A 17662-nucleotide genomic window follows, 5' to 3' on the forward strand; every position below is an offset into this window, starting at 1 on the left:
CTGCCAAATGTTCTATTTCTCCTAACACAACTTCCTCTCCTTCAGAATGAGTTAAATATAACAAAAAGAAATATTATGACTATATTAAAAGCAAAGTAGTGACCCATAAATATGGTTTCCTAGAACTCTGTGGTAGGTTAATTGGGAGTACTCTCTGAAACAAGACCTGTAAGGAAAGAGGGATGCAGAATTATGTGGAGGGATAAGTTGAACTGATAGGAACTTTCCACAGATGTCCCATTCAGATCTCTAGCCCTAAAGCTGAAATGACCCTCCACAGAAGTCCTAAACTGAGGCACTGTCACTGAGCCTTTACCTGTACACCAACCAGTCATTTGGTTTAGACTGCCTGCAGGAATGAGCAGGCATTGTCTCCCTGGGCGAGGCAACTGCCATTAAGCTGAGAGCCATCTCCAGAGAAAAATTCAGCTGTGAGCAGTCATAGGCTAGCACCTCTGGAAAGAGCTTGTTATTTGTGAAAGGGATTCTAGGTGGTACATCCCAGCATCCACTACACAGTTCAACATCTATTTCCACAAATGCCAGACTAAGAAATACAGATCACAGAAAATCCCAAGGAACTAAGTCATTGAGGAAATATTGCAGCAATAGCCAAGAGAAAACAAAGTTGTACCCGATTTTGGGACTATTTTTTTTCTCGAGGAACATGTGTGGATTACAGAAAGGTAGCTAAAGGCCTGAGAAGCCAAGCATAGATTTTTTTTTTTTCCTTTTTTAACAGTGAAGTGCTAGTGGGAAACAACTGGTATTGAGAGGCATCAAGTAGGTAGGTGGTGCTTGAATAACCTCCCAAGGCTTTGAGTTGACCTAGAAGTAATGACCAACCAGAAACTGTTCCTCCCACAAACAGATTGAAAGCCAGTTTTGAATCATCTGAATTATAATTCATTAATGTAATCCAGGATTGCTAATACCCTTACCTGCCTACCAAAATGACAAATCATTTGGAAGACAGAGGAAGATAGCATCATATTGGGCCACACATTTTCATTATAGTTTGATATGTAATAATCAGGGCATAAAAATAACCAGGTACAGAAGGAAACAAAACATAACTGAAAACTGGAAAAAAAAATAACAACCAGACAATAAAACACACAAGAGATCCAAATAAAGGAGTTATTGGAAACAGATTTTGCAATAACTATCTTTAACATGGTCAAGGAAACTTAAAAATGGAGAATTTTGGCCAAGAACTAGAAATTATATTTAAAATATAGAACCTAGAACTGAAAGACATAATAATAGAAATGACAAACTCCATAAATGGCCTTAACAACAGATTAGATGTAACTGAAAAGAGATTCTCTAGAAGTAGAGGAGAAAAAGAAGAGAAAAATGGGACAGAAGCAATATATGCAAAATTATTGGCTAAAAGTTTTCCAAGAATAATTAATGACACCAAATTAATGACTTATCAAATGACAGATATGAAGGCACCAGTAACCCCATGCAGAATATACCCAAAAAAACTGTATCTAAGCACATTACGGTAAAGTGCTGAAAACTATAGCAAAGGCTAAGGCACAACATAGTGAGGCAGGGAGGAGAATTTATCTTTAAAGGAGCAACAGCTCACCTTACAGATGAATTCGTAACAAAAATAATGGAAGCTGGAGGATAATAGAAGTATATAGTCCAGGTACTGAAAGAAAATAGCAGCCAAATCTGAATTCTACACCTAGCAGAATGATTCTTCAAGAACAAGAGTGAAAGTTATTTTCAAATAAAAAACCCAGAGAACTTCCTGTCAGGAGGCCCACACTAGAATAAATGGAAGAGGCAAATATTAAAATACACAAAAGATAAATAATTCTGTGACAAAAAGAAATTGAATCTAAAGAATGAAAGTGCCTGGAAAGTATTGGTCAACATGTTTTTATTATAATTTTTGATATGAATAATCAGGGCATAAAAATAATCAGATAAAGAAACAAAAAAACATAATTGAAAACTGAAAAAAAAAATAGGAAGTGCTAAAAGAAGATAGTAGCCAAACTTGAATTCTATACCTAGCAAAAATGTCCTTCAAGAACTGTAAGGTGTTTCCTGATCACTATAACCTAAAATGGGGGTTGGTGAGTTTTCCAAAAAATAGCCAGATAGTAAACATTCTGGATAGTTAGCTAGCTGCGTCTGTCACAACACTCAACTCAGTTGTAGCACAAAAGTAGCCATAGACAATACATAAATGGACATTAAAAAGTGAGAGAGAGAAAAGGGAGACTGTTCCTTCATTTTCAAATACTGAATGCCTATTCTGTATCTAGTGCCATTCAGGCATGGGGAGATTCAGTGTGAATAAGAAGTCTTTGCTCTCCACCTAATGGGACAATTCTAATTACAGATTTTCTTCCTATTAAAAGTGAATTTTAGCAAGCAGTAAAAATTAGTTTGATTTATGAGACCCAATCCTAACTTGATAGAATAAAAGAGCTATCAGTTCATGAACCATTAATATTTCCTGTTTAATTCATGAATATGACTTCAATCATTTTAGTGTGAATCCTGCAGAATATCACTCCAAGTCAGACACTGGTATAAAGGTACAGCAACTTGGGTTCACCAAAATCTCTCTAGAAAGGACAACAGGCTGAAGGATGGAGTAACTATTTTGGTTTTCTTTGTTTTGATTTGGTTTTATTTTATTTTTTTTTAAAGGTTGGGGATCCTTTTGCTTTTTTTTAAATTAATTAATTAATTTATTTATTTTTGGCTGTGTTGGGTCTTCGTTTCTGTGCGAGGGCTTTCTCTAGTTGCGGCAAGCAGGGGCCACTCTTCATCGCAGTGCGTGGGCCTCTCACTATCATGGCCTCTCTTGTTGTGGAGCACAGGCTCCAGACGCACAGGCTCAGTAGTTGTGGCTCACGGGCCTAGTTGCTCCGTGGCATGTGGGATCTTCCCAGACCAGGGCTCGAACCCATGTCCCCTACATTGGCAGGCAGATTCTCAGCCACTGCGCCACCAGGGAAGCCCCCGGATCTGCATTTCTAACAAGCTCCCAGGTGATGCTGATGCTGCTGGTCCAGGGACCACACTTTGAGAACCATTGCTGCAGCCATGAGACAGTCACTCTGTAAGTGTTAAGTGAGAGGTGCAGGTAACACCTTTTGCTCATAAGGCATCATCTTTGAAAGCAGAATCCCTTTTTCTGTCCAATATGACACAGCTAGAGAAAGCCCGCACGCAGCAATGAAGACCCAACGCAGCCAAAAAAAAAAAAAAGTAAAGAAATTTCACTGTTTTATATAGACATATGGCTCTGCTTAAATATACATATAACTCATATTATTATACATATTAATATGTATAAGAATTCATATTTAACACATTTTTGACTGGAGATGTATTACAGCCACAGGCATTAGCTTCTGCAAAAATCCACCAGTCAATAATTTGTTAATACATATAAAAATTTTAAATGGTAAAATAAGGGTGACATTCCTATTTCCAACTTGGAAAGTACTAGGTCTGATGAATGCTAAAGCAAGGAGGTGCATTCAGAGCCAAGAGAATGTGCCTCTGAAGCTATTCCTTAGAGTAGATCTGGACACCTGGGGTCAAAGAACTGGCCTAGGCTTCCAGTTGCTGCCAAAAGCCAGCACAGGCAGTGGGTGAGACATCTGAGCAGACAGGCAACAGAGGCAGTCAAACCCAGGAGACTGGGGAACATGGGGATTCAAAGACAAGTCAGGATTGTAGATTTAAAAGGAAGCTCAAAAAAAAAAAAAAAAAGGAAGCTCAACTGTGCCATGTGGACTGAGAAAAGAGTTCCAATTGTTTCCCACCATAGGGATATACCACTCTTAAGTGTGGATAGATCTGAGCCCAAAGATTAGTGGCCTAGAGAGAGTGCCTATCTGGAATGGAAAGTGGGAAAACAAGATGTAGCATTATTTTCATCATTGGTGGTTTGTTGGTGATTGGTGTTTTCATTAGGTAGTATGTGGAAATGCTATGGGGTTGATCCTGTCTGTCAAAGTGAAAAATCAATACTAACTTTAAAAAAAAAAAACCAACCTAGATATAGGTAGGCTCCAGCTAATTATATATCAGAATTCAAATTCACCGAGACCAATTATTTTAAAAGCAGAATCAACTAATTTTGCTGGGGGGACACATTACACAGGAGTAATGATCAGGCCTTAACTGTTCAGGACAACCCCAACAGTACGTTATAAAGTTCATTACATCTTAAAGCTCATGTCATAAACATGACATCTTAAAGGTAGTACACACTTTTTTTTTCTGGTCTTTTCAAGACAAGTAAATTAACAAAACAGAAAAAAATATAATGTCAGAGCAAACATCCAGAATGTGGGTTCAAAAATAACTTTCTACGTTTCCATTTCTAGCTATGACAAATTAGCTTGTTATGCTCTTCCACTGAAAACAAGAAAGGCTGAGCAGAATGCATGCAACATCTATGTGAAGTCATTGGAGAGTTTATATGGCCCCCGAGACTTGAGGGGCAAAGATCCTGGGAAAAGAGACCTGTAGAGAAGCAACCTAGGCTGGTTTTCTTCTCACGCATTTACTAATTTTTATGTTGTGTGAGGTGAGAAACTAAAAGGGAAAAAAATGTAGGTGAAAAGTACAGCAGAGCATTCAGCAGTCTCACAATGCTAAAAAAAAAACAAAAATTGAACTTAAGGACCTCAAGGAGGGAGGTTTCCAAACACTTCATTCAGGCTCTTATTGTGACCCCTAGACTAGAAGTTGAGGTGAACCAGACGCAGAGCCAGCTTTATAAAATCAGAAGCCCAGCCTTGAATAAGATCAGTTCTTGACTGGATTGAGATGTTCCTGCTCTAGTTGTTTGCTAGAGAATATGGTGAATCCTCTCTGGAAGAGGATAATTTCATCCACAGCTTCCAGTTTTTCCATACACAATCTCCAGCATCCCATCAAAAATTACCAAGCATAGGGACTTCCCTGGTGGTCCAGTGGTTAAGTCTCCATGCTTCCACTGCAGGGGGCACAGGTTTGATCCCTGGTCGGGGAACTAACATCCCGCATGCCGCTCAGTGTGGCCAAAAAAAAAAATAATAATAACAAGCATATTAGGAAATAGGACCAAAAGAGAAATGGACCTGAAAGGAATTCACACAATTGACTTCTACTGGACATAGACTTTGAAACAGCCAAGATTGATACATCCAAGGAAAGAGAAAACAAGACTATGTCACCAGAAAACTGAAATCTGTAAAGAATTAAATGAGAATTCTAGAACTGATATATTAAATAGGGAATTTTATGTATGGGATTAATGAAAAATTAGACACAGGTGAGGAACGATTAGTGAACTTGAGGGTAGGTCAACAGTAAATATCCAGGCTAAGTACAAAGAGAAAAAAGTATTTTAAAAAAATCATAAGATACATATTGGACATGGTACAAAAGTCTAAACTACATGTAATTGGAATCTGAGAATGAAATGAGAGAGAGTGATATTCAAAGAGATTATAGCTGAGAATTTTTCCCAAACTGATGAAAAGGCATCAAGCCAATAAGCACTTGCGGAAAAATGCTCAACATCACTGGCCATGAGGGAAATACAAAAGAAAAACACAGTAAGATACCTCTTCATGCCCACTAGAAAGGCTATAATTAAAAATACAAGTGTTGGGCTTCCCTGGTGGTGCAGTGGTTGAGAATCTGCCTGCCAATGCAAGGGACACGGGTTCGAGCCCTGGTCTGGGAAGATCCCACATGCCGCGGAGCAACTAGGCCAGTGAGCCACAATTACTGAGCCTGCGCATCTGGAGCCTGTGCTCCGCAACAGGAGCGGCCGCAATAGAGGCCCGCGCACCACGATGAAGAAGAGTGGCCCCCATTTGCCGCAATTAGAGAAAGCCCTCGCACAGAAACGAAGACCCAACACGGCCATAAATAAATAAGTAAATAAAATAAAATAAATAAAAATTTTTTTAAAAAATACAAGCGTTGGTGAGGATATGGAGAAGCTGAAACCTTTATATATAACTAGTAGGAATGTAAAGTGATGCAGCCACTTTGGGAAACAGTTTGGCAGTTTCTTAAAAAGTTAAACATAAATTTACCATGCAAACCTCCTAGGTATATAAAAATATATCTACACAAAGACTTGTATGCAAATGTTCAGCAGCATTATTCATAATAGCCAAAAAGTGGAAATAATCCAAATGTCTATCAACTGGTGAATGAATAGACAAGATGTGGTATATCCGTACAATAGAATTCTATTCTGTGATAAACAAGAATGAACTACTGACACATGCTGCAGCACGAGTGGGCCTTTAAAACACACTAAATGAAAGAAGCCAGACACAAGGGACCACATATTGTATGAATTCCATTTACATTATCAGAAAAGGCAAAGCTACAGAGACAGTGGAATAATGATTTCCTGGGACTAGGGGGTGAGAATGGGAATGACTGCAAATGGACACAACGGATCTTTCTGGGGTGATGGAAATATTTTAAAATGGGATTGTGGTAATGGTTGCACACCTCTGAACATACTAGAAACCATTAAATTGTACATTTTAAATGGATGTATTTTATGGTAAGTAGATTATCCTCAATAAAGCTGTTTTTTAAAAAGATGAAATAAAGACATTTTAAGACAGAATGTCTTAAAACTGGGAAAATTCATTATCTTTAGACCTACATTAAACTTAAAAATGAAAAATGATCTCAGATGGGAACATGGAAATGCAAGAAAGAATAATGATCAATACAGGTAAATTTAAATAAATATTATTTTATAAAACAACAATAATCTTGTGTAGAATGTAAGATGTCTGTAAAATTAAAATGCCTGACAAAAACATAAAAGGCTGGAAAGAGACAGAGTAAGGTATTCTACAATACCAACATTCTTTTAAAAGCGATAAAGTACTAATTGATATTACACTCTAATAAGTTAAAGATGCATGTTGTAATTTCCAGGCTAACTACTAAAAGAATAAAGAACATACAGAGCCAAAAGGGGGGAGGAGGAATGAATAATAAATACTTGGTTAATCCAAAAGAAGGAGAGAAAAAGGAATACAGAATGGAATAAATAGAAAACAAATTGTAAGATGGAAGATTTAAACCCAAATATATCCAGAAGTATAATATATATAAATGGTCTAAGTAATTAAAGGCAGATTATCTGAATATGTAAAAAACAAAACATAACTGTATGCCACTTACAAGAGCCACACTTAAACATAAGGATACAGAAAGTCAGGGGCTTCCCTGGTGGTGCAGTGGTTGAGAATCTGCCTGCCAATGCAGGGGACGCGAGTTCGAGCCCTGGTCTGGGAAGATCCCACATGCCGCGGAGCAACTAGGCCCGTGAGCCACAACTACTGAGCCTGCCTGCGGGTCTGGAGCCTGTGCTCCACGACAAGAGAGGCCGCGATAGTGAGAGGCCCGCGCACCGCAATGAAGAGTGGCCCCCGCTTGCTGCAACTGGAGAAAGCCCTCGCACAGAAACTAAGACCCAACACAGCCATAAATTAATTAATTAATTAATTAATTAATTTAAAAAAAGAAAGTCAAAAGTCCTCAAAGAGTGGAAAAATATACACTATGCAAATATCAAGATTAATGTGATGCAGCTATTTTAATATCAAAATAGACTTTAAGGAAAGCTATTATAAAGACAGTGTCCTTTTTACAACGATAGAAGGATCAATCCAACACAAAAATACATTTCTAAATTTTTAAACATCCAGAAACATAGCTCCAAAATACATAAAGCAAAAATGATGACTAAAAGGAGAAATGGACAAATCTATAATCAGAGTGAAAATGTTTAATATACCTTTCTCAGTAACTGATACAACAAGCAGACAAAAAATTCAGTATGAGGCCTCGTTAACATGATTATCGAGTTGACTTGTTATTCACAGAACACTGTACCCAAGAAAAGCAGAACATATATTCTTTTCATATGGAACATTTTCCAAAACTGACCACATGCAGGGCCCTGAAGCAAGTTTCAACAAATTTTAAAGAACTGAAATTATTCAGTGTGTTCTCTGATCATCATGGAATTAAGCTAGAAATCAATTAGAAAAGATCAACAAGAAAATTCCTGAAAATTTGGAAATTAAGCCATTCAATTATAAATGATCCATGGGTCAAAGGAGAAAGCACAACAGAAATTAGCAAGTATTTTTAACAATGAAAAACAATGAGAGTCTAACATAAATTTTATAGGATGTAACTAAAGCTATATTGAGAAGATGATTTATAGCCTTAAAAGCATATTAGAAAAGAAATAAAATCAGTTATTCAAGCAGCCATCTTAAGAAGAAAAAGAATAGCAATTTAAACCTGAAAATGTGGACAGAAGGAAGTAAGAGTAGGAAGTAACGTCACAGAGACAGACATACAATACAGAAAATCATTAAAGCAAAAAACTGGTTCTTTAGAATACTAAGAAAGCTGATAAACCCAGGAGCAATACTGATAACAAAAGACACACACAAGTTATCAACAAAAAAGGGGACATTGTTACAGATCCTAGAGACAAATAGTTAATAAGATGTGAACTTTATGTGACTAAATTTACACATGTATTTAAGATGGAAAACTTCCTAGAAAAACATAACTTACCAGAACTGATACAAGAAAAAAGAGAAAATATGAATACTGAAACACACTTAATATTCATATCCAACTGCCTGATAGACACATAAGCCAAGTCAGAGAACCACGGAGTTATCCCTGACTGCCCTGAAAGAATTTCTTCCCTCTTGTAGCCGTAAGGCTGATACAGTGATAGACCAGAAGCAGTCTGATCCTGCAGGTTACTGACTTAACAACACAGGTTGAATTCATAGTTCCAGCAGATTTCTTAAGTGAAAATTACAGTATTTGGGGGTAAAAGTGCAAAACTGAAAAGCAGAAGGGTAATACTTGAGAGGATTCTAAGAACTCCAATCACCCCCAAACCCCAAAGATTTCCCTGGCCAACAGCAGCAGCTCCTCCTCCACTACCTAATGAGAATGGTTTGGACTTTCTTGAATACCCTGCAATGACCACACCAAAATAAAACTCCAATTCCCCTCATTTACCAGTCCTACTACCTCCTACTGCCTCTAACCTATGACTAAGACAAACCCTCAACTTCTGTATAATTCCAAAGACAAACCTTGGAAAAGAAAGCTTATATATTAACAGAATTACAAGAATTTCCTAACTCCTGAGGAAAATGTGTCCAAAGGACTCTGAGGATGCTGGACTGGGAAGGAGAAACATAATTTAGATGAAACTGAATTTACTGCTTCGGGCACATTTCAATGCAAGTGGTCACAGGTGATGATCGAACTCATGTTCCAACCATGGGGGCCAGGTACAATTTTGTACCCATCCTCTAACAGTGGCTGGATCCTCAGTGCCTTGAAACCCAGCTAGGTCAGACAACTAATCCAAGATCCCATTTCCTTGTGGATCTATTTCCTGTAATATTTCTGGATACCAATTACTTGATCAGCATTCTTATTTTCAGAACACAGAATCCCCTCAAGCTAGTTTAAGCAAAAAGAATTTATTATGCAGTATAGATAGCTCATAGAATCACTGAAAAGGTTTCAGATGGAGTCCAGGCTGAATTCTAGGAATGACTCCTAATCCCATACCACGGAAGTGAGCTTGCAAGGTACAGTGCTGCTTCTACAATCAAGAAGCTACCTGCCACACCAGAAAGCCTCCATCCACATAGCCACCAGCTCCAAAACCGCATCACCCTTGGTAAGACCCAAGCCTGCATAATAAATAGACGCCTCAGGCCCTGCTTCTGTCCCCACATAACTCACTTCTGAATCAAAGTCTCACACAAGTGCATCTGATCAGAGAAACTTTGGTTTTGTTTGGAATCTTAGCTCTAAAGGAGTCTGGGAAGCAGGCATCCTTTTTCATAACAACATTGTATTGCTTAGTATGAATGTGTCATAATTTATTCAACATTTCCTTTCTGGAAGACACTTAGGTTTCTTCTGTCTTTGCTGTTAAAAACACTGATGTCTACCTTTATCCTAACTACACACCTGTAAGAAAGGACTGTGATCCTGAATATATCTTCTTTCTTTGCATGTGTGTATGCTTCTGGGCTTAAAACTGAATTTCCTGGTCATGAGCCACCGTTTTTCCATCTCCCTCCCCTACACTTTATCTCCCTCCTCGACCCCCCTTAAAGTCTAACATGTTCCTTTCCCAAAGAGAACAAATATATACTGAACGAATGGATCATCCTGCTTTTCTTTTGCCTCAAAATACTACTTGCATTTGGGAATTTCAGATGCAAAATAGCCTGGCTCACTTTCTTTTTGCTACAGCATATCTGGGTCAGGCATCTTGAAAAAGTCCCTAACAGAATATTATGTCATCTGCCATGCTTTTGACTAATTCATTTTTCATAGCTGAGTGCCAGTTGTCTCTAACCAATTAAGAGCAATGGCCCATAATAGTGCTCTCTGCTTATAAAAATGCGTTTCACAACCCCAGCACAAATATGCAACTAGTAGAGCTAGCAGGGTGATGCAGCCTGAAATGAGGTGTCAGAACAGCAGCATGTGGATTCACATGCAAGAGAACCCTGGAGGAGAAATATTTACATACATTTTAAAATGGACTTTTTAAAAAGTGCTCCCAGGCAGCAAAGTACTGAATATGGAATGTGCAACATCTTTATTTTTCTGAACTTCATTTTCAATAACCATAAAATGGGGATAAAATCTACTTTTATAATGCTCTACGAGGATTAAACAACTGTTAAACTAAAATATACTACTGCTGTTACAAACGATATCTGCAAATAAATGTGTCACACATGTCCTAGAACATGTTAGCTAAGAAGGGCTGGAAGTTGTCTACTGACCAGTGATAGATCAGTCAAGAAGTAAATTTTCCCAAAGTTAGTACCCTTCTCCCTAAGTGATTTTCTCTCCTCATTCTGGCCATTAACAGATCTTGATGTTTGTCCTACCCCAAAGCCCAACTCTAGCCTGTGCCTCAGCAAGTAGGCAGCAGCATGAAGGGGGTGGAGGGTGGAGAGAGCTGCTGCAGCAGAGGAGAAAACAAAAACCAAAGCATGCTTTCCACGAGCTCCCTAATTCGTGTATATAAATATGTTTTGTCTAAATGGAATAATTTAAATGTTCTGTGTGACTGCCTTCAAAGACTTGTAGCCTGCCTATATGCCATGGTGAGATCCCAATTTTAGCCAGGCCACTATTGAAGAATCGATAAAGCTCGGTAGGCTAGGCGCAGACTGCCACTTACCAGCCATGTAACTGTGTGCCAATTACTTAACCTCTCTTGCACCTCTGTTTCTTCTTTATACTAGGGATCATCACAAGTCTACTGTGCAGGTTAAATGTGTTATTTAGAAAACATTTAGAACAATGCCTGCCACAAGTAAACACTACCAATGCAATTAAAAATAATCAAAAAGCAGCTATTGATTTGGTAAACCAGTCACTCTAAAATTTTTAGCCCTGGGACTTCCCTGGTGGTCCAGTGGTTAAGAATTCGCCTTCCTTGGGGACTTCCCTGGCGGTCCAGTGATTAAGACTGTGCTTTCCAATGCAGGGGACGTGGGTTTGATCCCTGGTCGGGGAACTAAAATCCCACATGCTCCGGGGAAACTAAGCCCACGTGCTCTAGAGCCCGCGCGTCACAACTAGAAAGAAGCCTGCATGCCACAACGAAGATCCTGCACGCCCGCAACTAAGACCCAATGCAGCCAAATATTTTTAAAAATAAATAAATAAAAATAAAATTTTTAGCCCTGTTATCTCAAATGTATTGCCCCAGCCTTATTTTACTACACCACAGATCCAGGATTGTTTTATCCACTTTTCTTTACTATCCTTCTCTTAGTATGACATTTTCACTCCTGCTCCTAGATTTTACTACTTCTTGTACCTGTAACACTTGCCATGGTCTGGCTTGCCTTGGGTATAGGTGTCTGCATCTGCATCTCGTGGGGTCTCCAACGTTTAAGACTCCTGTGGACTGCTTCAGGATCACCTGGGGACCCCAGGAGGCTCATCAGTAGGCCTGAGGCTGACCTGGACACCTGACTTTTCTCATTTCCTCAGGTAATCCAGCTGTGCATTCAGATCTCTGCAAAATTTTGAGTTTCCAGAGGACAAGAGCATAAATTCTAACATTTTCTGTTCCTTTACAATGCCTTAATCTGTGCCAGCACTCAAATGTTTTGGGGGGTTTTTTGGTTTTGTTTTTTGTTTTTGCCAATAAATGGTTTTTGAAAGAAAGTTGTCCTTGTCTGAGGATGACATAGGCCTGTGGGCTTCATGACTGTCAAGTGTGTATATGCAAGAAACGCAAAGGAACAAAAACATAGCTGAGGAGCAATTCTATCCTTTCAGCAGTCCAGAAATCTGCCAGTGGCAAAACACACGACTACAGATTGTTACTGCCATTATGTTGCTCACGATTTGTAAAACTGAGGTTAAACTGTAATCACTACTCTGGAAGCTGCTCCTCTATGAAGCAATCATCATAAAGATGGTCTATTCGGTTGGACAGTATTTAGTTTGCCAGGGCTGTCACAACAAAGTACCACAGACGGGCGGGGGCGGGGGGCTTAAACAAGAGAAATTAATTTTCTCACAGTTCTGGAGGCCAGAAGTCCGAGGTCAAGGGGTCAGCAGAGTTGTTTCTTCCAAGGCCTCTCTCCTTGGCTTGCAGATAGCAATCTTCTCCCCGGGTCTTCACATGATCTTCCCCCTGGGTCTCTCCGTTCAAATTTCCTCTTCTATAAGGAGACCAGTCATACAGGATTAAGGTATGCCCTCAGGACCTCATTTTAGCTTAATCACTCCTTTGAAGACCTTATCTCCAAACATACTCACATTCTGAGGTACTGGGGTTAGAATTTCAATATATGAATTTTGAAGGAACACAATTCTGCCCATAACAGATGATATCATTTATATACCTGAAGTTATGTTTTTGACTCTAAGATGCAGCTTGGTGATCAGGTAATACAAGTTTACATACTTAATAAAGGGCTGATAGCTCTGGCAATGTTCCTCAAGACACACTAGGAAGTGTGAATATAGGTCAATAGGCTGAAAAGGCTGAAGCAGACTAGATCCTGTCACCTCTTTGCCCTCTGATGTACGGAGGAACTCAGCACACATGCAAGATTGCAACTCGCCTTTTAAGGAAGGAAACAGCAAACATACATATACTGATCTACAAGAAGACTGCAAACTAAATAGTTTCTAGGCTTTGGCCTTGAAAACTCAAGTCGTGCCAGTTTGACTTGTCTTACTAAAATCTAGGACTTCTTGGGTCATGAACAGCCATGTTTTAAGGATAGAAATCTGTGCTGGGATAATCTAAAACTAAAGAATATTAGCCAGTGCTCACTGTGTGTTGAGCACTGTGCCAGCCCTCTACATGAATTAACATCAAACAATACTATGAAATGGGAGCTCTTAGTAGTAGTCTCTGCTTACAGTTAAGTAAAAAGAGGCACAGAGAGGTTACATAACTTGACTAAGCTTTCCAAACCATCGTGCAGCAAAGCCCAGATTGGAGAACATTCAGCAGGGCTACAGAGCCCACATTCATAATATCCTGCCTCTGAATGTGACCGTTTACCCAACAGCAGACTGATCCCAGCAGCAGCAACAGATGAGGCCACCTGCAATGGGCAAGGAAGGCTCAGAGTAAAATCTTGTCAAAGGTTACTAATTTACTCATCTTGTGAGAATGACTTATAATGTGTCACTTAAGTCTAAGAGGTTAAAAAAAATGGAAGACACAGTTGTAAGCAACAACAGCTACATTTTCACTTTAACTACTTCCCAGAATTCCTCTTCTATTGTTTTACATAAGGTTTAACTATCTTGGGCAGCACTTCAACTAGCACCTGGAAATGAAGAAATTTAACCCAGCGTGAGCCAGAGTTAAAGGGAGAAAGGGTGCTTGTAGTTCTAGCACCGGTGGTTTCCTGGGGACAGGACGCCTTTACCAGCTCAAAAGGCTGAGCTTAGAGTTGCCTCAGTCCCACCGGAGCTCCCTGATGACGCCTTCACGACCCAGTGTTGACAGCCACCGCTAACCACCATACCTCACCAACTCCCTCAACTGCAGACCTGTAGCTCTCCAAGGAGACAGCAAAGTAAAGGCACTACCTTAGGAAGGAAGAGGGCAGGGATGAGAGCTGGAAACGCAGGGAGCATAGTTTATTTAAGCACTGTTATGCAGAAGCACGCAAAAATATTAACTTCAAAGCTACAGTACTTAGGAAATACTTTCTCCACTTCTGACCTTAAGAAAAACTCAAGTTGTACCTCATTTTCCCCTAAAAAGACTCATTCCTCTCCCTCCACAAAATGAGATTACAAGAGGAATCGTATTTTTTAAAAAGTTTTTATTTTAATCCTTCCCAGAGGAATACAGATTTGAATGAAATACATTCATTCCATAAATACATTAGCAGCAAAACCTTCCCACCAAGGTTCTCTCTACTCCAGCCCAGAGGTCGTGCCTTAGAGCAGGAGAGCATGTTCCATCAACCGTCAACTTCAAGATGTGTTTGCTTCTTGCTGAAAGCAGGAGATGCATGAGAGAGACAAGGTGAAAGATTAGATGGGTAGATGAATTAAGCTGGGACCCTGAAAACACACCCTCGTGGTGACCATTTAACCTTCTGCACTTCCCAAATCCTTTGGCATCCACCGTGCTTAACTGATGAGGTCCTTCATTGCAGACAAGTGGGAAGGCCTAACCTTGCAAATGCACCAACGTGTCATCTGTCACTCTGAGTTGGCAACATTTTAATGGTGTCTTGATCCTTTTCATAGGGTAAGCCAGATAGGAAGGATCATTCCCTCCTTCCTTCCATGGGCCAAGGTACCACTTTGCCAGCTGAGTCCACATGTCCTTGTTATCAGGAGACAACGCAGCACGCATTACTTGGCTTGCTACACCCCCAGATCCCCTTTGTCTGGGTGCTGGAGGCTTCACTGGAGACAGAGACATGTCTAAACCTACAAAGACCTCTAAGAAACCACCACCAGATCTCTTACCCCAGCTTCCATCAAAGCTAGTTTCTTGGACAACGGCCCAGGCATCTCTCCGTTTCTTCTCTCCATCAGTGCCTACTGCCTGGTTGCTCCCTCTTTTATCTGCCCTCTAGGTACCTGCTGGAATTCTGGGAAGCAAGAGCTACCCTAAATTCCCAAGCAGCCAGGAGAGATTAAGGTAGGTGGTGCTTTAAACTTGTTAGCTGCAGTCAAGAGTAACAAGCTTAACGTTGTTATATTCCAATCCATTCTGGGATGAGCTTAAGTCACAAGTCTGCATAAAACAAAACACCAGAACCATAATCAGGACGACTGTAAGGCAGGGACCAAGTTTAGAGTGCTACCAAATCAGTGGGTTGGGAGAAAAATGGAATAATGAAAGAATTTAAAATAAATCTGATTTGTTTGGGCAGAGAGCAGCTCTGACTAAGGCATAAATGTATCACCCAATTATGTAAATAAAGAATAGATCTCAAAAGTTGACACTTTCCCCTCCCCATATGCCACTTAAAAACAGGATACATGCTCTTTTCTCAATCTTTCTTAAAGTGTTTTCATTAGGATACTCTTCTATAAGTGCTTTATCCGTTCCCATTTAGTCTGTTTTGACTGTTGGCTGGAAGGAAATCAGAAATTATTTTACATAAAAACCACTGTAGTGGATAACTGGTTATGTGTGTTTTTCCCTTTTGTATTTTCCATCCAAAGTAGCTGGCTTCTTTTTCTTTTATTTATGTGTAGACAGAGATTCCTCTGCTGGATACACAGTACTGTTAATCCGACAGTCTTCTGCCCCCACAGAGTCTGCTAGCTCCTCCTCCTCCGAGTCATCTTCCTCCTCCTCCTCCTGTGCTGATGAACTGGAGGTGGGCCCTTTGCAGGTTTTCAGGTGTCGGGTGAGATGATATTTGGTTAGATAAGCCTTTGTACATTTTTCACAGACATAATCCCGTTTTCCTTCATGTGAATTGAGATGCTTCTTTAAGTGATTTGTTCTCAAGAACAGCTTATCACACTTGGGGCACTTGATCTGGCGTTCTCTAAGAGGAACACAAGAAAAAAACATTTGATTTGGGGTAACAAATGACAACTGAGGCACACACTTATTCTGCACAACCTCAGACCTTTGTCAGAGAAGCTCTACCCAAGTAGAATCAATTTTTTTTTTACAGGAGATATATCATATAGAAGAGTCATAAAACATTTGTAGTTTAAACACCACAGACTGATTTTGTTTTAGAATTCTATGTAAATGGAATTGTACTGTATGTATCTCTCCTTTGTTTTGCTTCTTTCACTCAATATGATGTTTCTGAATTTCAAGCAAGTTGCTGTATCAGTAGTTCGCTCCCTTCCATGGCTGTAAGCTACTTACAAATATACCACAACTTATCTGTGGCACTGGCTCTGTCTGTTGTTAATGGGTATTCTAGTGGTTTCCAGTTTTTTATCACCACAGGCAAGACTGCTATGAACATTTCTACACTAGTGTGTGGATTTGCATACGCATCAGTTCCTCTAGGGCAGGGGTCTGCAGCCTGTTAGGAACCGGGCCGCACAGCAGAGGTGAGCAAGAGAAGCTTCATCGGCCGCTCCCCATCGCTTGCATTACCGCCTGAACCATCCCCGTCCCCCATCCGTGGAAAAACCGTCTTCCGTGAAACCGGTCCCTGGTGCCAAAAAGGTTGGGGACCGCTGCTCTAGGGCATATACTCAGGAGAGGCATAGCTGGATCAAAGGATATGTACATCTTCAATTTTACTAGATAATGCTAAGCTGTTTTCCAACATGGCTGTATCGATATACGCATCCATCAACAGCCATTTGAGAGTTCCCGTTGCCCCACATTCTTACCAATTGGAAAACTCAAATTTGAAAACATTTGCCAATTGACCAATACACAATGGTATCTAACTATGGTGTTACGGTAGCCCCTACAACAAAAAATTATCCGGCTCAAGATGTCACTAGTGTCAAGGGTGGAGTAAACCTGGCCTAGACATTTAGAGCTGAAAAGAAACTTAGGGATCACACAGAGCAGGAATTTTTAAACTTTTTTTTTGAGCAGCTGAAGCCTATGTCTTAATGAAAGTCCAACATGTGAAACAAATAAAAGGGGGTTAAAATCCTTGATGGAGTGTGGGGGTGCAGTGGAAAGTTCTGAAGCCTGGTCTCCTTAGCATTTCTACCACCTTCTCCCAGCAGGACATGGCAGAGAAGAAGTCTGTGGAGCTACAGGACAGGGAAAACTCAGTCCCTGCCTTCATGGAGCTTACATTCTAGTGGAGGACTCACACCATAAACAAATTAAAAATATATAATGTGATATCAGATAGTAATAAATACTATTAAAAAAAAATGAAGCCAGGTAAGAGTGACAGAGTCCTGTTTTAGATAAGATAATCAAGGAAGGCCATTCTGAGGAAATGACGAACTTAAGCAGAAACCTGAATGAAGTGAGGGAGGAAGACAGGGAGATATCCAGAGGGAGAAGTTTCTAGGCAGAGGCAGTACAGTGCAAAGGCCCTGAGACTGTGTTCAGTATGCTGAAGTAGTAGCAAGGGGAGGGCCAATGTGGGTAAAATAGAACAGT

The 17662-nt window shown here is 39.9% G+C and overlaps 1 protein-coding gene across 4 annotated transcripts in view; it reads right to left on the minus strand.

Moving 5' to 3' along the window:
- The window catches only part of PRDM4 (PR/SET domain 4), a 45439-nt gene that overhangs the window by 6089 nt on the left and 21688 nt on the right, over positions 1-17662 (minus strand). For 3 of the 4 annotated variants that reach the window (XM_059936836.1, XM_059936835.1, XM_059936834.1), the window contains one exon: positions 14398-16109. In XM_059936836.1, coding sequence (XP_059792819.1) covers positions 15797-16109 — 313 coding nt within the window. In that variant the 3' untranslated portion in view covers positions 14398-15796. Of the gene's footprint in view, positions 1-12641; positions 12786-14397; positions 16110-17662 lie in introns of those variants that run through there. The other variant, XM_059936837.1, reaches the window with a different exon arrangement.

Source organism: Balaenoptera ricei, chromosome 10 (genome assembly GCF_028023285.1).
Source record: "Balaenoptera ricei isolate mBalRic1 chromosome 10, mBalRic1.hap2, whole genome shotgun sequence".
NCBI classification, from domain to species: domain Eukaryota; kingdom Metazoa; phylum Chordata; class Mammalia; order Artiodactyla; family Balaenopteridae; genus Balaenoptera; species Balaenoptera ricei.